Below are 23,852 nucleotides of genomic sequence, written 5' to 3'. Positions count from 1 at the left end.
TATCAATAACGAGCCGTCTAAAAGGCTCCGTAATGATAGGTACCTACTTCAACGGCGCCCTCGATTTGTCCCCTGGTTTGCCCACCCGCTGACAGGTGTCACATGTCTTCACAAAGTGGTCTGCGTCCCGAAAACACCCTGGCCAATAGTACTCTTGCAAGAGACGGTCCTTAGTTTTCTTAACTCCTAGGTGTCCGGACCACGAACCCCCATGCGACAAGCGCAACAGATCCTGACGGTAGCACTGAGGCACGATCAGCTGATCGAACTCCACTCCCCTGCGGTCTAGATGCTTCCGGTACAGGACCCCACCTCTTTCCACAAAGCGAGCATTTTTCTTGGCGATACCTTCCTTGACAATGCAGCGTATGTTTTCTAGGCTGCCATCCTTTTTTTGCTCGGCTATCAAAGCCGACCGGCTGACTTTTAGCAACCTATTAAGTCCGTCTTACGTAGGCGCGATGAGCAAATCTGCAGATAGCTCTTCTAACTTTCCCGTGTCGGGCATTTCCTCTCCAGTATCTGGTGCCTTTAACGCTACAGGCTCAATTTTATTCAGTTCGGACGTGCTCTGAATATCAGCTTGCTGCACCTCTGACCCTTTCTCATTGTTCGACAACGTCGGTCCCGCAACTACCGCCTTTGCAGCGAGCTCCCGAACCTTCGATCTGGTTAAGGCCTGAACGCTAGCCTCACCAAACAAAAGCCCCTTTTCGCGCAGGAGGTGATCGGACATGTTTGAAAATAGGTACGGGTACTGGGGGGGCAGCATAGATGACACTGCCGCCTCCGTCTCAAGTGCTCCGAAAGGTCCTTGAATAAGCACTTTTGCTACGGGCAGACACACGCTATGAGCTTCCACGGCTTGCTTAATCCATGCGCACTCGCCCGTGAACATATCGGGTTCTACGTAAGAGGGGTGAACTACATCCATTGTAGCTGCGGAATCGCGAAGCACTCGGCACTCTTTCCCGTTCACAATGAGGTCTCGCATGTAAGGCTCGAGAAGCTTCATGTTCTCGTCAGTGCTGCACAATGACAAAAACACGACTTTTGTTTTTGTTTCTGGACACTGCGCCGAAAAGTGACCCGGCTTCTGGCACGTATAACACACGCGCGCTTGCCTCGCCTCGAACCGCTTTCTGCGTTCGGCTTCGGCTGCCGCCGTCTCCTTACGTTCGGTCGGACTGCTTTCACTCGCATCCGAACTACGTGTGTCCCCCTTTGCTCTCATGGGCATGAACTACGGCCTCTCAAACTTGGAGCCAAATTCACCCTTGTGACCGTCCTTAGCTCCGCGAGCCCGACGCGTCACAAGCTCCTCGGCTAGCTCAGCGGCTCTAGCCACCGTACTAACGTCTGGCCTATCCAAGACCCAGTACCGCACGTTCTCAGGTAACCGACTATAAAACTGTTCCAGCCCGAAACACTGCAGAACTTTCTCGTGGTCACCAAACGCTTTCTCTTCTTTGAGCCACTCCTGCGTGTTTGAGATTAGCCTGTAGGCAAACTCTGTATATGACTCACTTTTACCTTTCTCATTTTCCCGAAACTTCCGACGGAACGCCTCCGCTGACAGCCTGTACTTTTTTAGCAGACTCGATTTCACTTTGTCGAAATCCTCTGCCTCCTCTCTATTCAAGCGAGCGACTACGTCGGCCGCCTCGCCGGGTAACAAAGTGAGCAAGCGCTGTGGCCACGTTTCCCGAGAGAACCCCTGCTTCTCGCACGTTCGCTCAAAGTTAACAAGGAACAAACCAATGTCCTCTCCAAGCTTAAACGGCCGCATCAGGTCAGTCATTTTGAACAATACTCGTTCTCCTGCACCGTGTGCCTGACTTCCATTACGAGCGCGTTCCATCTCTACCTCGAGACACTTCATTTCCAAGGCGTGTTGACGGTCGCGCTCTTTTTCTTGTTGCTCTCGCTCTTTCTGTTCTTTAAGTTCCTGTCTTTTTGCCGTCTCCCTCTCCTCAATGGTCTCAAGGCATTCCGACAGCTCGTCATCCTCAGCTTCTAACTCAAGAATAGCCCTTAGCAGTTCTGGTTTTCTGAGTTTGTCTGAGACATCCAGACCCAACTCTCTTGCAAGCTCCAGCAATTTCGGTTTGCGCAACGACTTCAAATCCATGGCTGCTCTGAATGCTGCTTTCTCTACTGCCTACTATTGTCTTGCCGCAATCTAACCCGGCAGCAACGACAACCACAATTACCAGCTCTGTTTCTGACACTAACAAAAGCCTGGCAAAACTCAGAAGAAGAAAGTCCCGCACTCACCAAACCTCGCAGCCAAGAATTCAGCGCAGTCGTTCCGCTGCAGGCAACCAGTCATCACACAGGGCTCGTTGCACTGCTCCCGGATGGTCGTTGTGCTGCTCAGCATACAGTCAACCGCATATCTTCGCTGCTGGCCTCCGTTGCCGCGATCTCACCGCTGGCAACCAGCTGTTGGAATCTCAGCGCTGACGCCCGTTGTTGCAAATGGGTCGCAAGCCCCAAGGGTAGCGTTGGCCTGGCGGCCTGGGGCACAACTGGAAGCATCCGAAGGTCCCGGCAAAGCATGAGTCGACTGGTAACAGAACAACTGGTTTATTCTAACATCGCAAAAGAGCGGGCGGTCAGGTCGACCGAAGTGGAGAGACAGGAGAGCACGTAACTCAACGGAAGAAATCGGAGCCTCTCTCTTGGCGTCCGGGGGCAGCTGCTGTTATACTCTCGGCGTCGCGGGCAAGAAGGAAGGTCACGGGTTGAGACCACGTGACGGCGGGGCACGGACAGGCTGAGAGACACGTTGAGACGAGTGTAGTGACGCATCCGCCAATCCGGCGCCGGTCAGACCTCCTCGCTTCACACTTGGGGAGCTCCTCTCCCCGGCTGCCGCGCTTTGACAAGCGTGGGCACACACACACACACGCACACACGAAGACACGTGGCACTGAAACACGCCTGGACGCGCTTGGCGGGGAGGCTTTGCGGCAGCTCCGAACGGGCCAGAATGTCCGCCGCTTTGAACGAAGCCCCGGCGTCCGTTGCATCCGCGTCGGCTATACCGCGCGTCGTAGGCGAAACGTAACAGTACACTAATTGCAGACGACCTAACGGAGCCGCAGCGATACGACCCGGAGCTCAGAAGCCTTGCTGAGTACTTTCAACGCAGGACCGACTTTGTCCCGAAGGTATTTAGGCAGAGATTGGCTTAGTTTTTCTTAAGAAGCGACGTCGTTCTGGTGAAGAAGAGCTTTTCGCTATCCCGCGCAAACTACTTTCTCATTGTGCCCACATCACTAAGTTCAGCACACCGGCCAGAAGTCCTGCACGCCCTGCAAGATAAGACAACTTGGCAACTCTAGCTTTCCAGTACTCTCGCAAGAATACAAGAGAAGTACTATTGGCTGCACGTGACCGCAGACGTCGCCCGTTACGTGAAGACATGTCGAGACTGCCAGCGACGCAAGACAGCACTGACAAGCGTGGCGCGATTACTACAGCCGATCGAGTCTCCTTGCCCACCGTTTCAGCAGATCGGTATGCATTGGTTGGGACCCTTTCCGATGTCAACAGCTGGAAACAAGTGGATCGTCGTGGCGACAGGCTACCTTACCTGCTTTACTGAAACGGAAGCCCTTCTCAAACGTTGTGCAGCCCAAGTAGCCAAAATTTTCGTCGAGAACATCTTGCTCTCGCATGGTGCGCCACAAGTCCTCATTAATGACAGAGGAACGGCTCCTGCAGTAGCCATCCTGCAGTATAGCTAGACAAGTCACCGGAGGACCACTGCCTACCACCTGCAGACGAATGGCCTTACGGAACGAATGAAGAGGACGCTCGTCGACATGTTAGCAATGTACGTCGGCATTGAACAAAAGACGTGGGGAGCCATGCTCCCGTTCATCACATTTGTTTACAACACGGCAGTGCAAGAAACAATACAGGTCACGCCGTTCAAGCTGGTTTCCGAAAGGAACCAGACGACGACTGCACTGTGTAAATAATATCGACCTATCGCGATAGACGCGACAGGTTGATAAGCGGGATAAACCCGCGATAGACGTCTATCATGGATAATTCAAGTGGCTCTTTAGGCAGTTAGAATCCTCTGGGCTTGTCTTCCGCGCCTTAAAGGGCTCCTCACGAGGTCTGGCCATCTTGAGCTGACAAGCGCAGAGCATACGTTGCGTGATAACGATTGTGTCTTCAAAGTATTTAATCGCTACGCGCCGCGTTGAGATATGAAATTCCGAACCGAATGCCGTTTTTCCTTCTCCTCGTGGCCGCCGCGCTCCAAGCCCGAAAATGACGTACTCGTGTACCTGCACATACGTACTGGTGCCCGCAGTGTGACGTCGCTCGTGGTTACACGTGACTCCGAGAATGGTTCAAGACAACATTTCTTATCTGTGTGATCTGTTGCTTGAATTGACGAATTGAAGTTTAGACAAATGATAAAACACAAACGGAATTGCTGCGTGTTCTTTTGTTTTACTTCACGCCGAAGCTAGAGAGGCGTACTTCCGCTTCGTCTGCTTGTTCCCACGGTCGTGCGATCACTTGCGCAGGTACCGAAACTATGCCATTTTCTACCGTGTTCCAGAGAACGTAGGCGAACACCAAAAATTGGGCTGCTATGTACGATGAGTCATGGCTAAATATTACACCCACTTGACCCGTAGAGCATACTATACCCTCGACTGCTCGTCGCTATTGCGGTGCTTTCAGTTCTTGTTTTTCTAGGCACCAGTTTTCCCAATAAAAACTTAATTTCGTAACTCGCTGTCTTCATACAGTGTGGTTCTTTAGCGTCACCACAACTGGACAATGTATGCTTTAAGCTGGACATGCGTGGAGTTGTACTGCAAAGCAGACACAGTAGTAGTCCGACGGTAAATGATTGAATTTTTTACTGTCCTTTAACGATGATGACAGGATGCAGAATATTGTGCAGGCGTCAATTTTAGAAGCTTGAAAGCTTCTCTGGGGCACTCACTACGCTTTCATTGGTGCATGTTAACGTGCCGCTCCAAGTTTGTATACCCGTCGTGGTTGCTCAGTGGCTATGGTGTTAGGCTGCTGAGCACCAGGTCGCGGGATCGAATCCCGGTCACGGCGGCCGCATTTCGATGGGGGCGAAATGCGAAAGCACCCGTGTACTTAGATGTAGGTGCATGTTAAAAAACCCCAGGTGGTCGAAATTTCCGGAGTCCTCCACTACGGCGTGCCTCATAATCAGAAAGTGGTTTTGGCACGTAAAACCTCATAATTAATTAATTATTATTATCCAAGTTCGTATGCCGCAATGCCACACATCACTTGCAAGCCGTCAAAGCGAGTGATGGCTTGCAAACTGTCTGTGTCGCAGCTGGTGCTGATACATTTCGCAGTAACGAACATGTCGAAGTCCGATCCGTCCAGTAACGAAAACGTGAACTAACCCTAAGCGGCGAAGCACAGGTTTGCACAAAGCAGGTGTTCGGTCGTCGCCATCAGCTTACGTACAATGCGAGCATTTTTCGGTTTTATTTATTTAACTTACTTATTTAACAACACTGCAATCCCGTCCATGGGGATATTAACAGGATGGATTACAAAATACAATAGTCAATAAAATTTGCAGAAACAGTCAAACAATACCGGTTTCACGTAACCTGATAACGCGACAAAATACAGAATGCGGTCCCTCTAAACGAGATACAAATGTGTTAGCGTTGGCGATAGCACAGCATGATAAGTTAGGTTATTCCACTCGGTAGCAGTTCTCGGAAAGGAGGAATATTTGAAACAATGGTTAGACATGAAGGGCTGGTGTTGATTACATATAGTCAACGTTATTGAGATTGGATGGTGGTGAGTAATGTATTTATTATTTCCACTTTTATTAAATGGTTTGAACCTCGCAATCCCCTATTATTCGGTACTTGGCCTTCTGACAACAACTTGGGAAATAATGGGGGTACTTCCAATTCAGCATACTTTTTCCAAAGCGAATTTGGAATGTTGTCTGGTCCACACGGTTTGTTAACATCAAGATTCAGAAACATATTGAAAATGCCTTGTTAACTAAGGGCTACATCTTCTATAGATGCTACTGTTAACAGCGCAAAATGTAGACGAGAGACGAGAGAAGAAGACACCACAAGCGCTGGCTTTCAACCAAAAGTCAGCGCTTGTGGAGTCTTCTTGTCTCGTCTCTCGTCTGCATTTTGCGCTGTTAACAGCAGGATGGAAAGCCAACAAGCCCAAGCTGTTATTCTAGTGGAATTCCATAGATGGCAGAGGGTGATCAAAACTAGGGCCAACACTGTTATCGTTCGTAAATATAGATTTAAATTCTCATTAAATGCACGAGCAATGTCATTTTTATTGTGTACTAGTGCGCAGTCCATATCAAATAGCTCTAAATTCTCAGATTTTGGGGGAGATTGACCTCCAAAATTTTTCTGGTGACCCCGGAATAAAATCGGGCAGTGATATTTCGCAATAACGCTGTTTGTCAAGCTCAATATGTGTTTTAAGTTGAGAAGAAATAACCCAAATCCTTTAGCTTTGTGATAATTCGTCTGAAGAGGGCGGTTTTCCCTTTGAAATTATGTTTAATCTCCATTTTAGTTACAGCTTCTGCAGAGAAACCCAGAGGTTATATTTTTGCACTTCTTTCGTTCTGCTTGGGAGGAAACGGTGTGTGCATTTACTTATGAGGCTTTTAAAACTGTCCCATGGTTTGTATATTGTATACATCAGCATCACTGTTCAAGAAAGAAAGAAAATAAAAGGACCGTATATCTATGATAGATATGTCATCAGCTCAAGAAAAGTCAAGGTAGGTAGACACCTGTTCACATGTTTCAGTTATTTGAGAAACGTTAGACAGTGCAAGCAAGACCACCCGCCGTGGTTGCTCAGTGGCTGTGGTGTTCGGCTGCTGAGAACGAGGTTGCGGGATCCCCGCCATGGCGGCCGCATTTTGATGCGGGCGAATGCATCCGTGCACTTAGAATGGAGGGCACGCTAAAGAACCCGAGGTGGTCGAAATTTCCTCCACTACGGCGTACCTCATAATAATAAAATTGATCTAATCATAATTTAATTTTTTTTAGTCAGCATTGTGCCTGGCAGTCGATAGGCTAGGATACGCGAGCAGTAACATTTCTACTAAGGAAAGATAGGTCAAGAACGGACTTACAGGTACAATATTATTACAAAATACAACATTGAACACTGCTTATCCAGATTTATCGCTAGGATCTATGAAAGAGCACACCAGCGCACACTTAGCAAGTTAAACTAGCCTGCCGGGACAGCACGATCACCAGGCTTTACATGTATGCAGATGTAGTTGGGAAGGCCTTCTTGTACGCTAGGAACTATATATATATATATATATATATATATACATATATATATATATATATATATATATATATATATATATATATATATATATACACATATATACCAGAAAAAGAGCAGTTCTGGGTTCGGGTAAATATGCACAGTGAAGCAGACGCGCGTATGAAGCGGTTTATTGACGTTTCGGCCGGGGTCCGGCCTTCATCAGAATGCATTGCATGGTGCCAGTACAGTTAATATACACGTGCCTATCAACCAAATGAAGATACGCTTACATGAAAAACGAATAAAACGAATAAAATGGGCGAACAAAATGCATCCGAATCGTTCAAAGGATAGCTGACACGCGTATAGACCGATGGCGATTGCAAACATATCATCTAAAATACAAAGCATAAAAACGCATCGAAGTGAATTGTAAAAAACCGATAGCCACGTGACAGCAAAACGTGCTCAATGTGCTCAATATGTGCTATGTTATCAAGCAAACACAGACACAGAAAAAGGGGAACAGCGACGTACTAGTAGAAGAAGGGACAAGTGACGGGCTACAAAGACAGGCAACTCAATTTTCCTACACATTCATTCATACCACACGCGACGGTATCAAACTTATAGATAAGGAAGGATTCGCGGGCTTCTCTATCACAATTTGAACGAAATCCAGATTCAAGCAACGTGGCTCTCAGTTTATCAAATGAGTGGTCAGGAAGATGCACGTGTCTTGAGATGGGTAGGTTGGGCAACGTGTTAGCGTGGGATTTATGATTGCTAAAGCGGAATCTGAAAGGCCCTTATGTTTGTCCGATGTACCATTTTTTGCACAGCGTACATTCAAGCATGTATATTACGTTTATTGGGTCGCAGTCGAAATCGCCTTTGATTTTTAAACAAAAGTTTGAAGACGTACAAGTAACCTGTTGCGATGTGACCATGTAGGGGCATACTTTACATCGCGGTTTTCGACAAGGATGGCATCCGATGGCATCAGAATGCATTGCATGGTGCCAGTACAGTTAATATACACGTGCCTATCAACCAAATGAAGATACGCTTACATGAAAAACGAATAAAATGAATAAAATGGGCGAACAAAATGCATCCGAATCGTTCAAAGGATAGCTGGCACGCGTATAGACCGATGGCGATTGCAAACATATCATCTAAAATACAAAGCATAAAAACGCATCGAAGTGAATTGTAAAAAACCGATAGCCACGTGACAACAAAACGTGCTCAATGTGCTCAATATGTGCTATGTTATCAAGCAAACACAGACACAGAAAAAGGGGAACAGCGACGTACTAGTAGAAGAAGGGACAAGTGACGGGCTACAAAGACAGGCAACTCAATTTTCCTACACATTCATTCATACCACACGCGACGGTATCAAACTTATAGATAAGGAAGGATTCGCGGGCTTCTCTATCACAATTTGAACGAAATCCAGATTCAAGCAACGTGGCTCTCAGTTTATCAAATGAGTGGTCAGGAAGATGCACGTGTCTTGAGATGGGTAGGTTGGGCAACGTGTTAGCGTGGGATTTATGATTGCTAAAGCGGAATCTGAAAGGCCCTTATGTTTGTCCGATGTACCATTTTTTGCACAGCGTACATTCAAGCATGTATATTACGTTTATTGGGTCGCAGTCGAAATCGCCTTTGATTTTTAAACAAAAGTTTGAAGACGTACAAGTAACCTGTTGCGATGTGACCATGTAGGGGCATACTTTACATCGCGGTTTTCGACAAGGATGGCATCCGATGGCATCAGGGCAGTCAGTCTTAGATGATGACGCTGGTATATCTCGAATATTTGTAGCTTTACGGTATACTGCTTTAGGCGGATCAGAGAATGTTTTTGAGGCGTTCACTTTGCATTAGAATATTCTGGTGTTTCTTTAATACATGCGAAACACTTGAGACTGACACAGTGTGGGTTAGGACAAGATTTGTTTGGGGTGAGGGAGTCGGTTTGTTCTTAATGCAAAGAAGCGTCCTTCGGTCATGCACGTCTGCGCGTTTTATTGCGTCGTCAATTAATTGTGGTGGGTTATTTTCTTTGGCTAAAGCGTTTTTTAGGGTACCGCAATTCTTTTGAAACTCTGATTGCTCAGTACAAATTCTTTTAAAATGTAAGGCTTGGCTATAAGGAATGCTAGTCTTGCGATGTTTTACGTAACTGCTATCGAAGTGCAAATCTTGACATCTATCTGTCGGCCTTTTGTATAGGGCAGTAGATAGTTTATCATTTAGCACTGAAACGCTGACGTCAAGGAAGTTAATAGTAGATGCAGAATACATGTGAGAAAATGATATGGATGAATGGGCATTGTTAAAGTCAGATATGAAAGAAAGCAGTTCCTGTTCCCCATGAGGCCAAATCAAAAAAACATTGTCAATGTAACGTTTGTAATAAAAAGGTTTTAACGTCCTGGTTAGCAAAAATTTATCTTCTAGCTGACTCATAAATATATTGGCGTAGTTCGGGCCAATTCGCTTACCCGTAGACGTCCCACTAACTTGCACAAAGTGATGTCCTTCAAGTTCGAAGTTATTTAGTTCTAAAATAAGGGCTGGCAAAGTTGCCAATGTGTCGCTATCTATGAGTTTCTCGGGTGATACACATTCGTAGCAATTGAAGACTGCCATGATGCCATCAGAATGTGGAATGTTAGTATACGAAGATGCTACATCAAGTGTAACCAAAAGAGAACCTTGAGGAATAATGAGATTGATTATATCCGAAAGGAAGTGGGTAGTGTCTTTTACGTAAGAGGCAAACGTAGCTGGGATAATACTAATCAGGGAATCTACGTAGCTGGACAAATTTTCTGTGACTGTACCTATACCAGAAATGATGGGACGACCTGGGTTGTTTATCTTATGCATTTTAGGTAAAAGGTAAAAACGACCAGCAACAACACTTAGTAGAATTAGAGAATGAACCACATTGTCAGGCACCTTTTTCTTCTTGGTGAGATCTAGCACTGTGCTTTTGATCAGAAATTTATATTGCTCAGTGGGGTCATGATCAAGGCGTTTATAAAACGTCGCGTCTGCTAGCTGTCTGTGGGCCTCTGCGGCGTAATCGGACTTGTTCATTATGACAACGGCACCACCTTCGTCAGCAGGCTGAATGACGATGTCTTTGCGAGAGGACAGGGTATCTAATGCTTTCATTTCGCTGGCGGACCAATTACGGCGGAAGGGTGCTTGTTTTTGATACAATTGCAGAACGTGTCGTTGTACTGCTTTGATATACATGTCCAAAAAGCTATCGCGCTGTGTAGGAGGGACCCAGCGCTTGCCAGAAGGTAACGCGTGTTTCGAATCGCTTGAATTGGAGCGATCATGGAAGTATTCGCGCAAGCGTAAGTTATGGGCGAAATTATCCAAATCTTTCAGTAGTTGAAATTCATTATGTCCACCTGTTGCTGGACAAAAATTAAGACCACGACGTAGAACACTGCACTCCTCAGCTGTTAGCTGAATGTCCAAAATATTAACAGTGTTATTCTGCTGCTGATGGGCAAGCGTACTAACAGAGGATGACGAAGAAGTGCCGGAGTGTACTTCTAGAAGTTTGGTTTGAAAATGAGCAGAATTGAATACCTTGTCCTGGCCTCCAGAATGGCACACAACACCGTCACGGGACAGTTCATTGCTTTCAATGCGTAGATTTCATTCCGTTTTTTGGTTGCGAATGCCTCTAATGCGGCGGATTGGCTAGAGGACAAGTCTAAGCGCGCAGCAATTTGACTTTCTTGGTTCGTGACTTTCTTACTGGAAGAACGATAGTGATCTAACACGACACGGGTGAGTTGTAGTGAAGCATTTGTTAGTATGTTATCCCATCTAGCTATATTGCGCTCAGACATGTCCTACAGAGCTGGTTTTACAACAATACGGAGACCCTTTGGTGCAACAGCCGCAGCTACGTAGGTATTTAGCGTATCTACATGTAGACCATTGCGAATTCTTTTTTCTGTAACCTTCCTTAGCCTTAGAAATTCATTTGAACAGAGGTAAGAAAGATTGCTACCCGGAGACACAGCCTTTAGTCAATTTGCCGGGGCGTCATCCACAGTTTTCGTGTGGGCTCTGCGAAACTCGTAGCGAGGACCTTTCGGGGAGGAACCTGTAGCGTCCTGTGCTGAAGGCGACTGTTCAGCTGACGGAGCTATCGCTGCGATGTTCTTTGGGCGATTCTTTGAAGCAGCCTGCTTGCGATGGACTTGTGTCTTTTGATTGTGGGGTGATGACTCCTTTTGAGAGGGAGTCATCTATATATATATATATATATATATATACATTGCCAGGTGGTAGTGAAGGTGAAGAAAGCAAGAGGTGAATGGCAAAACTAGCGTTTTGTTGGGCGAGTTCGTGCCCACAAGAGCAAGTTACACTTAAGGCAGGGGAATAGCGGCGAACACGATCGGCGTTCGTCGAAATCTGATCTGCCGGTGAAGCGCGTCGGCTTTTCTACAGAAGTCGTCGAACGTTCCAGAGTAATCACTGCGACACCCGTGTCTTCCACAAAGTCTACGCTATTCGCGTCGCATATACATGCAATCAGTTTACGCAAGGTTTGGTGGCAGACTGCGAATGGAACCATCAATAATATTCCAGAAACTTCCAATACACGCAGGCGCTTCCTGCGCTGTGCGATAACATTTGTTAGGCGGTGAAACGTAGTGACCAGATAAAGATAAACATGTACACGTGTCAATACACCCCTCTTAAAAAGCATCGACCCGATGCTTCAAATAAACGAAAGTAATAAACAAAAAAACCCCATAGCAAAAAAAAAAAGAGCAACAAACTAAGCAAGTTTGCCAGCGTGCGTAAAAGAACTTAAGACGCAGCACTTCAGGTCGTGCGGGGCGCCGCTGTGAATGCGAAGTGCCGTCTGGCACGACCTCATAGTCCAGTTTGCCAATACGTCGGACGATCTTGTACGGTCCGAAATAGCGAGGCAATAGTTTTTCACTGAGTTCTCGTCGCCGTATAGGGGTCGAAACCCAAACACGGTCGCCGAACTGGCGCTCCACGTAGCGTCGTCGGAGGTTGTAGTGTCGGCTGTCGGTACACTGCTGGTTCTTCATCCGTAGGCGGGCGAGCTGTTGGGCTTCTTCGGCGCGCTTGTGATAGGTGGTGACGTCAAGATTCTCTTAGTCGGTGACGTGCGGCAGCATGGCGTCGAGAGTCGTCGTCGGGTTCCTGCAGTAAACCAGCTTCAACGGGGTGATCTGTGTTGTTTCTTGCACCGCCCTGTTGTAAGCGAAAGTTAGGTACGACAGGACGGCATCCCAGGTCTTATATTTCATGTCGAAGTACATGGCTAGCATGTCGGCGAGAGTCCTATTAAGGCGCTCCGTAAGACCATTCGTCTGTGGGTGGTAGGCAGTTGTCCTTCTGTGCCTTGTCTGACTGTACAGCCGAATGGCTTTGGTGAGCTCCGCTGTAAAGGCCGTTCCTCTGTCGGTGATGAGGACTTCTGGGGCGCCATGTTGCAGCAGGATCTTCTCGGCGAAACATTTCGCCACTTCGACTGCGCTACCTTTCGGCAGAGCTTTCATTTAAGCGAACGGGTGAGGTAGTCCGTCGCCACAACGATCCACTTATTTCCGGTTGTTGACGTGTGAAAGGGTCCCAACAAGTCCATGCCAATCTGCTGAAAAGGTCGGAGAGGAGGCTCGATCGACTGTAGTAATCCCGCTGGCCTTGTCGGTGGTGTGTTGCTTCGCTGACAGTCTCGGCATGTTATGACATAACGGGCGACGTCGGTGGTCATGCGCGGCAAATTATATCTTTCCTGTATCCTCGATAGTGTCCGGGAAAATCCGAGGTGTCCAGCGGTCGGATCGCCATGTAGGGCGTGCAATACTTCTGGACGCAGTTCTGACGGGATAACGAAAAAGTAGTTGGCATGCACTGGTGAGAAATTCTTTACGAGTAGGTTGTTTTGAAGCGAGAAAGAAGACAATCCTCGCTTAAATGCCCTAGGGACAACGTCGGTGTGCCCTCCCAAATACTCGACGAGGTTTTTCAAATCCGAGTCTGCTCGCTGCTGTTCAGCGAAATCTTCCGCGCCTAAAATGCCAAGGAAGGCGTCGTCATCCTCATCATCTTGCGGCGGCGGGTTGGCACCATAGTGTTTTCGTCCGGAGCTGTAGGTTAGTGATGTCGTATTCTTGTAGTCTGAGGCTCCACCGCGCCACTCGCCCTGAAGGATCCTTTAAATTCGTTAGCCAACACAACGCGTTATAGTTGCTGACGACTTTGAATGGCCTGCCATACAGGTAAGGTCGAAATTTTGCTGTAGCCCAAACGATGGCGAGACATTCCTTTTTGGTCATAGAATAATTGCCTTCCGCTTTTGACAGCGACCGGCTAGCGTAAGCTATCACGTGTTTATGTCCATCTTTTCTCTGGACTAAGACGGCAGCGAGGCCTAGGCTACTGGCGTCCGTATGGATTTCTGTATGGGCGTATTCGTCGAGGTGCGCAGTGACGACTGCATGCATCGTTTGAATTATTGAAATGCGTCGGCCTCGGACGTTTCCCACTTGAACTCGACATCACATTTAGTTAGATGTCTCAACGGCTCAGCGATGCGTGAAAAGTCCCTGAGAAAGCGCCTGTAGTAGGCACACATGCCAAGGAATCTACGCAATGCCTTTTTGTCGACGGACTGCGGGAACTTTACGATGTCACCTGTCTTCTGAGGGTCGGGGAGTACTCCAGATTTGCTGATGACATGGCGCAGAAACAGAAGCTCATCGTAAGCGAAGCGGCACTTTCCCGGCTTCAGAGTGGGCCCTGATGACTTGATGGCCTCTAGTACTGTTGCAAGCCGCCTAAGGTGATCTTCCGAATTTCCGGCGAGGACGACGCCGTCATCCAAGTAAACTAGACAGGTCTGTCACTTCAACCCTGCTAACACCATGTCCATGTCGCGCTGCAACGTTGCAGGCGCCGAGCACAGTCCGAATGGCACGACCTTGAACTCGTTGAGGCCGTGTGGCGTGATGAAGGCGGTCTTTTCGCGATCTCTCTCGTCGACTTCTATTTTCAGTAGCCAGACTTAAGGTCCATTGACGAGGAGTATTTACCGTTGTAGAGCCTATCCTATGCGTCGTCTATCCGTGGGAGGGGTATACGTCCTTCTTAGTTATCTTGTTCAGTCGTCGATAATCGACGAGAGAACGTAGCCTTCCGTCATTTTTCTTCACTGAGACAGTAGGTGATGCCCAAGGGCTTTTCGACGGCCGGATAACGTCGTTGCGAACATTTCGTTGACTTGTCCTTTAGCTTCACGTTCTCGCGTCGAAACTCGGTAAGGGCTCTGGCGGAGTGGTCGAGCGCACTTTTTGTTTATTATGCGATGCTTTGCGACTGGAGTTTGTCGAACTCTCGATGACGTCGAAAAGCACTCTTTGTATCGTCGAAAGAGGCTTCTTTGCTGTTGCTGCTGTTACCGTCAAGGGAGAGCAATAGCGGCGAACACAATCGGCGGTCGTCGAAATCGGATCTGCGGGTCAAGCGCGTCGGCTTTTCTACAGTAGTCGTCGAATGTTCCAGAGTTATTGCTGCGACCCGCGTGTCTTCCACAAAGTTCTATACTATTCGCGTAGCATGTGCATGCAATGAGTTTACCCAAGGTTCGGTGACAGACTGCGAATGGAACCATCGATAATATTCCAGAAACTTCCTATACACGCAGGCGCTTCCTGCGCTGTGCGATAACATTTGTAAGGCGGTGAAACGTAGTCACGCGATAAGCATCTACGCGTGTCAATATATATATATTACAATTTATAAGTTTATGTAATGTATATGAGATATACAGTTATACATTTCAATTAATAGTTATCATATGCAAATACCAGAAAACTCTTGTATCGCAGGTTTCAAATAAGAGCTTCGCAACACTGTATACTGCATCTGAACTTGAACGAAACGTTCAGGGCAATTTTAAGTACCACTTAGTGTAATTGGTACAATAATTCAGTTGATATTGAATGTTGATACTCCATGTGTTGGGAACAACAAAGCAACAATTCCTTAAACTAAGATTACACTAGAATTTAATAGCCTTTCAATATGATTTAAATGTTGAGTTTGAATACCTCAATGGTAAAATAACTCCTCAAACCGAAATGGCTCAGTAGCGTTTAAGCGTTTTTAAAGCGTCCTGAAAAGCGTCCTATTAGGAGTGCTGGAAAATATTTCAATAACCGCTGCACGCGTTTTTAGCAGCATTTGTCAACATTGACAAACAACTTTTGAATAACCTCAACAGAAACTTTTACGGCTTGCTATAGCTGCCGATATTCCTTCGGCCTAAAGAAAATAAGTAAGCTTATACATGTGCCTGATAAAAAGCATAGTTTCTGAGTTTTGATGCGATCAGCTCACTTCACCTCGAGATAGGTAAATTAAGCATGCGGCAATAATGTTTCGCTATCATGGTGCGTTCCCAGTGTCAGCTTTCTTTCTTGTTGAAAGTAACAGTGAAACGTTACACCGATAAAAGATCAGATTAGCAAACAAAGGCGTCAGCATGTTTCCTTCTTTCGTCGTCCTGTGCTTCCAGAAACGCAATCCGTCAGGCACAATTGCGCGCTAGCCAAAATGTTGCTGGATTTCTGACGTCCACAGGAGGAAGTCGCGAATGCCACGCACCTCTGGTCAGAAAGGCCCTGCCCATCTATCCTTCTTGGTGGTCTGTTCTTCGCCGGTGCCACAACAGAGAAAGCAACTGCTTCGAGCTGTGAACTCGCCCAGCTGTGCAAGGTGCGAAACAAAACATTGTACAGTTACATGGATGTTTTTACTTATCCTCACGATTTAGTCACGTTCACGTTCTCACGAGATGAAGTTATTAGCTGGTGCCGTATTACGAGCCAAGTTTACTAACAGCAGAACGGTACAGCCTGGATAAGACAATGCTTTCACAACAGCCATAAGCTGGTCGTCATCTGAGCCCACGTCATCATTTCTTCAATGAAAATGCAAACAAGAAATGCGGGCAAATCATCGTTCCTCTTCAATTGGGCTCGATTGAAAGCGGTACGGCTTAAGGCGTGTGACGTAAACTATGTCTTGATTGGGGCCTGCGATAGGGGTCTACGAGTCAGCACAGTGATCTCCTAGTTATCACCTTGCACGTTACCTGGTAGGGAGCAACAGAAAGCAACATTACCATTCTGCTTCGGCCCACAGGGCGTAATCGGAGTGGTAGCAGGACGAAGGAGCTTGGTGGAAGGTTCCTACAGACCTTTTCATCAGGCGAGAAGTGAAGGGTGAGCGGCGAGCCATTCCCCTTCTCTGGCTTGTACGAACCGGCACGGCGCTGTTTGAATGGGTTGCCAAGGAGGCGCTTCCTACAATAGTGCGGAAATAGAACAAACTGGTAGACGTAATGCGGCAGCAGATGAGACAAGAACGGGCAAAAAATTTTGTTGGATTGGAAAGAGGAGATAAAAACAAATAAAAAGCAAGATATAGAAGAGCGTAAGCAGATGTCTGAGATCTCTGAGAAGTCGGAAAATTGGGATTACACGAAGAAGAGGTGCTCCTGAGATGGAACAAGTACCTACAAAAGGGTGGCGAGTGAGCTCATGCAAAAAAGAAATTAAATTGAGTGAACGTTGGTTGCATGACATTTCAAATATGTAAGAGCACTCGGAGCTCCAACTCAATATTTGCAAACATCTATAGCTGATGATGGCGGTAACATGTTCGAAAGAGACTATGCGCTGCGGTACATCAGAGACGTTATTAGGGATAACTTTGGCAAGAAATGAAGCGTAGTCCCGACTTGAAGTGCTCTAGTAACAACAGAGAAGCCTGAGATATAAAAATTTACCGCGGAAATCTTTTATTGAAAAATATATGATACACCAAATTTTACATTCATCGCAATAGTTCATCGTATTTACGCATATATCTAGTTCCATCTATTTCGTTCATGGTGGTTCTAATTAAAAGTGACTGAACCCCTCGTATCCTCTTGTTCGCATTCAAAGAATCGTAAAACTGGTGAAAGCCTATGCATGGTTGTACATTTAAAAGCTGGAGCGTGCTGCCACTATACAGAGGTAAAGCATAGCGTGTATTACTACGCACCATTCTGAAAAGGTTACTAAGAATGATAATGCGTTTGGAAACTCTGGAGTAAATGTGCCTATCATAAATACAGTAACTGTTGTTGACCAAACTTCTATTTCACTCGGCTGCCTCTAGAACGTACCACTATAGTGGTACTATACTTCATATGGCCGTAGTACTATAGTACTACGGCCATATGAAGTTTTTCAATGCAAGGAACAACCCAAGGAGGAAAGTGCATTACCTAAGTGTATAATTGTTGGTTGCAATCCCCATAACATTAAACAAATTTGACTATTCATTCAAACACCTGGATTAGACATGATCCGTTCGCTTTATCATTCCTCAATGCTTACGACGACAACTAATCGTAAATATGGCGTGTGAAGAAGAAGACGCGCCTCGCGGCACAGCCGCATCGCCAACACGCGGCTCGTCTCCGCTCACGCTGTTGATTGCTGGCGTCCGTTTGGACAGTGCTTCGGGCTGCCTCGCCGTTCCCGGTCGCTGTGCCTTCGCATTAGGCGCCACCAATAAACCCTTTCACAAATGGTGGAGGTGCTGGGACTCAAACCCGGTCGCTTGAAACCCTGGAGCTAAGATCAAGAACGCTACCGCCCGCCATGACCGACAGCTCATCCCAAACGGCACCGACGCCACAGTCCGTCACCTGCACCGGCGTTCCACGACAACGGGACCCCAAGATCTTCAGCGGTGCAGACGACGAAGACGTAGAAGACTGGTTTGCGTCATATGAACGGGTGAGCGCACACAACAAGTGGGATGATCCAGCCAAGTTAACGCACGTCATCTTTTATCTGGCTGGTGTTGCCCAACTGTGGTTTCACAACCACGAAAGTGACGTACCCACATGGTCGCTCTTCAAGACAACCTTTACGGAAGTGTTCGGCCGACCCGCTGTTCGCAAGCTGCGCGCCGAACAACGCTTGCGCGCCCGAGCACAGCAGACGGCAGAAACGTTCACAAGCTACATAGAAGACGTCGTGGACCTTTGTAAACGAGTCAACGCCGCAATGCCCGAAGCTGAGCGAATTCGCCATATACTGAAAGGCATCGATGACGGCGCATTCCAGATGCTCCTAGCCAGGAATCCGCGCACTGTGTCTGAAGTTGTCAGCCTATGCCAAAGTTACGATGAGTTAAGGAAGCAACGCGCTTCGACTCGGCGTCCTCTGGGAAGCGACGACTTGTTGGCGAGCCTTGACAACATGTACGACCCATCCTCATTCCTTCAGCGGGTCAAGGACTTCGTGCGTGAGGAAGTTGCCCGCCAACTTTCTTTAGTCCCCTTCACTCAGGAGCCCACCTCCCGTATTCCAAACACGCTCCGCACCCTCATTTCAGAAGAGGTCGCCCAAGTTGTCCCGTCCGCACACCGTCAGCCGCCTGCAGCCGCGAATCTCAACTCTGCGCTGGCAGTGCAGCCTGTCGCCGCGCCTCTCACCTATGCGCAGCCAGTCCTGCCTGTGGCCGCGCCTCTCACGTACGCGCAGGCAGTGCGCAGGCCTCCACAGGCGTCTTTCGCGACCCAGTCCCAACCGCTGCCACCGGAAACCCATGCTGCATCTTGGACTGCACCGCGAGCTAATCCTTGGAGGACACCTGACAATCGACCTATCTGTTATTCCTGCTGCACTCCCGGACACGTCGCCCGATATTGCCGCCGTCGCCCTCAAGCGTTCGGCGACGCCTCGCGGCCCTTCCAGTACGGCAGCCAGCCATTTCGCCAATACGCCGCTCCTTCCCCCCAACCGTACGCTCGTGCTGACATCCCAGAATTTCCTTCACGTCGCTCGCCATCCCCTCGCCGACGCTCGCTCTCCCCAATGCGTCGGCGACCCGCACCACCTGACCAGGAAAACTGAACGTCGCAGTTCAAGAGGCAAGAACTGCGCCCCATTTGAACTGTCTAAGTCCTCGCGCCTCTCCTGCTAACGTGGTCGAAATTTGTGTAGAAGGTGTTCCTGCATTCGCTCTTGTGGATACCGGCGCTGCCGTTTCTGTGATAGCCGCCAAACTGTGCCGTTCGCTGCGCAAGGTGACCACGCCGCTTTCTGGACTGTCGCTTCGTACGGCAAGCGCGCAGCACGTCACTCCACACGCAGCCTGTACTGTACGTGTGCTTATTCACGGCATTGTTTACATCGTCGAGTGTATTGTTCTTCCCACCTGCTCACATGACGTCATCCTCGGATGAGACTTCTTATCCAGCCATAAAGCCGTGATCGACTGCGCACGCGCCGAAGTTGAATTTTCCCCTTGTGACGCACCCTTGGACGAAGATTGCGACCGCCCTTCTAAACTTACCGTGCGCGAGAACACAGATATTCCACCTGGCTCCTTCGCCCTCGTACCTGTCTCTTGCGATGCCATCACTGATGCAACGGTCTTCTTCACACCGTCCGACGTCTTCATGAGCCGTAAATCCCTCCCACTACCCTTCGCGACGCTTGACATGGCTGGCGGCTGCAGCAATATATACTTTTACAATCCCCTCTGTGCGCCTATTACGTTGCTCGTTGGCGAATGCCTTGGCTTCGTGGAACTCCTCGACTCTTCGTCTTTGGTTGACGTCCCCGGAGACTCTTTTGATGTCGACTCCGGCCAACCGTCTTCGATGTCCGCGCTTGAGGAAACGTCCAGGGATGCGTTCTCGAATGCCATCGCCGATACCCTCACACCTGCCGAACGCGCCGACCTTCTTGATCTCCTGCACAAATTTAGAAATTCATTCGACGTTTCACAACCTCGCCTGGGCCGCACGTCGGAAGTGCAGCACTACATTGACACCGGTTCACATCAGCCGTTACGTCAACGACCGTACCGCGTTTCTGCCGAAGAGCGTCGTGTCATTACCACCCAAGTCGAAGATATGCTGCGCCGTGATGTTATTCAACCTTCGCACAGTCCCTGGGCATCTCCTGTCGTTCTCGTTCGCAAGAAGGACGGGTCTATTCGCTTTTGCGTCGACTACCGTCGGTTGAATAAGGTAACGCGCAAAGACGTCTATCCTTTGCCGCGCATCGACGACGCCCTCGACAGTCTTCAGGGAGCAGAATTCTTCTCGTCCCTTGACTTGCGTTCAGGGTACTGGCAGGTCCCGATGGCTGCTGCCGATCGCCAGAAAACCGCATTCATTACACCTGACGGCTTATATGAATTTAAGGTGATGCCTTTCGGGCTTTGTAACGCCCCTGCCACCTTTGAACGACTCATGGACAACACGCTGCGTGGCCTCAAGTGGTCTATATGTCTGTGTTACCTCGACGATGTCGTGGTTTTCTCGCCTGATTTTCCTACTCACCTGCTCCGCCTCAGACAAGTTTTGACCTGTCTAACGAACGCTGGCCTTCAACTCAACCTCAAGAAGTGCCGCTTCGCCGCGCGAGAGCTTACCATTTTAGGCCACGTTGTGTCAAAGCATGGCGTTCTACCCGATCCTGCAAAACTTCGAGCAGTCGCTGAATTTCCGAAGCCTCAGACCATCAAAGAACTTCGAAGCTTCATGTGCCTATGCTCATATTTCCGGCGCTTTGTTCGAAATTTCGCATCGATCACGGCGCCATTGACTCAGCTTCTACGCGGTGACGCCGCCCTCTCCCGCTGGTCCACTGCATGTGACTCCGCCTTTGCGACGCTGCGTCGTCTTCTCATCTCCCCACCTATTCTTCGCCATTTCGACCCGTCAGCTGCAACTGAAGTACATACAGATGCCAGCGGGGTCGGTCTCGGCGCCGTCCTCGCCCAACGAAAGCCGGGCTACCCCGAATACGTAGTCGCCTATGCGAGTCGCACGCTGACGAAGCCTGAGGCCAATTACAGCGTGACCGAAAAAGAGTGCTTGGCTTTAGTATGGGCACTTGGCAAGTTCTGACCATATCTGTACGGGCGCCCATTCGACTTAGTCACAGATCACCATGCGCTTTGTTGGCTCGTCAACTTGAAAGATCCCACTGGCCGCCTAGCCCGTTGGGCACTACGCATCCAGGAGTACGATATTCGCGTCGTATACCGCAGCGGACGCACACACTCCGACGCAGACGCCTTGTCTCGTTCACCTTTACCTCCAGACTCGGCCTGCGGAACAACTTCCGCATATTCCGTGTCATCTCTCGACATGGACTCCTTTGTCACCGCACAACGTCGTGACCCGTGGATCGCTTCTCTTTTCGACTATCTTTCTGGATCATCGACCATCCCTGTATCCCGAACCCTCCGACGCCAAGCAGTTCATTTTCCCATTCGTGACCAGCTGCTGCACCGACGCAATTACACTCCTGAAGGTCGTCGGTGGCTTCTGGTGGTTCCCCGCAGCTTAAGGTCTCAAATATGTGCCGCTTTCCACAACGATCCGCAGTGTGGCCACGCCGGAGTCTTCAAGACGTACGAACGAATTCGCCACCGCTACTACTCGCGCGGCATGTACAATTTTGTACACAAGTTTGTTCGGTGCTGTCTTGACTGTCAACGCCGCAAATCACCGCCTTTACGCCCGTCTGGTGCCTTGCAGCCGCTCCCGTGCCCTGCCGCACCCTTCGATCGCGTCGGCATCGACCTATACGGCCCGCTTCCTATGACGCCAGACGGCAATCGGTGGATCGTAGTTGCTGTTGACCATTTCACACGCTACGCCGAAACTGCTGCTTTACCGAGTGCTACAGCGCGGGATGTAGCCTCTTTCGTCCTACATCGCTTCGTGCTTCGACACGGCGCACCTCGAGAACTCCTCAGCGATCGAGGTCGCGCCTTCCTCTCCGAAGTCGTCGAAAGTTTGCTTTCGGAATGCCACATTATTCATCGGACAAGCACGGCATACCATCCACAGACTAACGGGCTCACAGAGCGATTTAACCGCACACTTGGTGATATGCTCTCTATGTACGTGGCATCTGATCATGGTAACTGGGACCGCATCCTTCCATTCATCACGTTCGCGTACAACACCGCGATCCAGGCCACTACGGGATTTTCACCTTTCTTCCTCCTGTATGGTCGCGAGCCCACGCATACCATCGACACGCTCCTTCCATACCGTCCTGACGCCTCCGAGTGTCTACCTGTGTCCGACGTCGCCCGACAAGCCGCAGAATGCCGCCAGCTAGCGCGCTCCTTTACGGCAGAGCAACAGCAGCGCCAGAAAGAAAACCGCATCGACACGCGTCCAAACACCACCTACGCTCCAGGCGTTCTTGTGTGGTTGTCGGTCCCTTTCCAAACGCCGGGGCTTTCCTCGAAACTCGTCCCAAAATTCGAAGGGCCTTACCGAGTCTTGGAACAAACGTCCCCGGTGAATTTTCTCATTGAGCCCCTGTCACCACCTGAAGACTTGCGCCGGCGTGGACGTGACATTGTCCACGTCTCGCGTCTCAAGCCCTACCACGACCCTCTACCTCCCGATTCTTAAGGCGCCAGGATGGCTCTTTTTGTCCGGGGGGAGATTGTGAAGAAGAAGAGGCGCCTCGCGGCACAGCCGCATCGCCAACACGCGGCTCGTCTCCGCTCGCGCTGTTGATTGCTGGCGTCCGTTTGGACAGTGCTTCGGGCTGCCTCGCCGTTCCCGGTCGCTGTGCGTTCGCATTAGGCGCCACCAATAAACCCTTTCACAGGCGCATTAACTTGAAACAACAGTGGAGAACAAGCACTTACCGGTACAGCAGAAAATGTTTGCGAACACGCACAGATACTCTAGTAAAGCACGTTGTAGGGCTAGTTGGTGCATTGTATTAAGAAAAAGACAGCCAAAAAAAAAAGACGCACACAGGACACATACAAAAAGACAGGAAAGAGGCTGGCACCTTCTGTGTCTTCTTGTATGTTTCCTGTGCGCGTCTTTTTTTTACAGTTTTTTTTCTTAGTAGAACAAACAGATAAGCGTGCAAACTACGGAAAGGTGCGCGAATACGAGGTGGTACTGTGGGAACTATTACAAACGCCGAGCGCGACTTGGCGTAACCGTAGAAAATTTCGTTTTTTGGCCCGAGGAGTTACACCATAGCTTTATCCTACCCTGGGGAAAGATTATGACATAATTATTTATTTATGGGCAAATATAAAGCGACGACGGGTCGGTGTTTGATATTTCCCGCCATAAATTATCCCAACCAGACGAGTTTCCGTCGAATCCTTGATTTCAATTCAGTATTTAACTGTACATTACATGCACGTATAGGCCAGAAATATCACCCTGTTGGGGATTATTGACACATTGCAACATTTTGTACGAAATATACTGTGGCGGGAAAAGCGTTCTTCTTCAGCGCTCAATTATTTTTCAAGAAAGACAAAGTCCCAGTGTTGCCCGAAAGGCAAGCAACTATTGCGACAGCAAATTAGTGGACAGCTATACGAAGTAAGCAGAATAGCTTATA

At 48.7% G+C, this 23,852-nt stretch overlaps 1 protein-coding gene across 1 annotated transcript in view; it reads left to right on the top strand.

Annotated features, from left to right (window-relative positions):
* LOC129384484 (uncharacterized) overlaps nucleotides 1–23,852 on the top strand; it is an 87,476-nt gene that overhangs the window by 39,337 nt on the left and 24,287 nt on the right. Inside the window, exon 2 of the mRNA XM_055069977.1 lies at nucleotides 16,012–16,146. Coding sequence (XP_054925952.1) covers nucleotides 16,012–16,146 — 135 coding nt within the window. The remainder of the gene's footprint in view (nucleotides 1–16,011; nucleotides 16,147–23,852) is intronic.

The sequence above is a fragment of the Dermacentor andersoni genome, chromosome 9 (assembly GCF_023375885.2).
Source record: "Dermacentor andersoni chromosome 9, qqDerAnde1_hic_scaffold, whole genome shotgun sequence".
Lineage (NCBI taxonomy): Eukaryota > Metazoa > Arthropoda > Arachnida > Ixodida > Ixodidae > Dermacentor > Dermacentor andersoni.
This window is presented reverse-complemented; position numbering and strand designations above follow the sequence as displayed.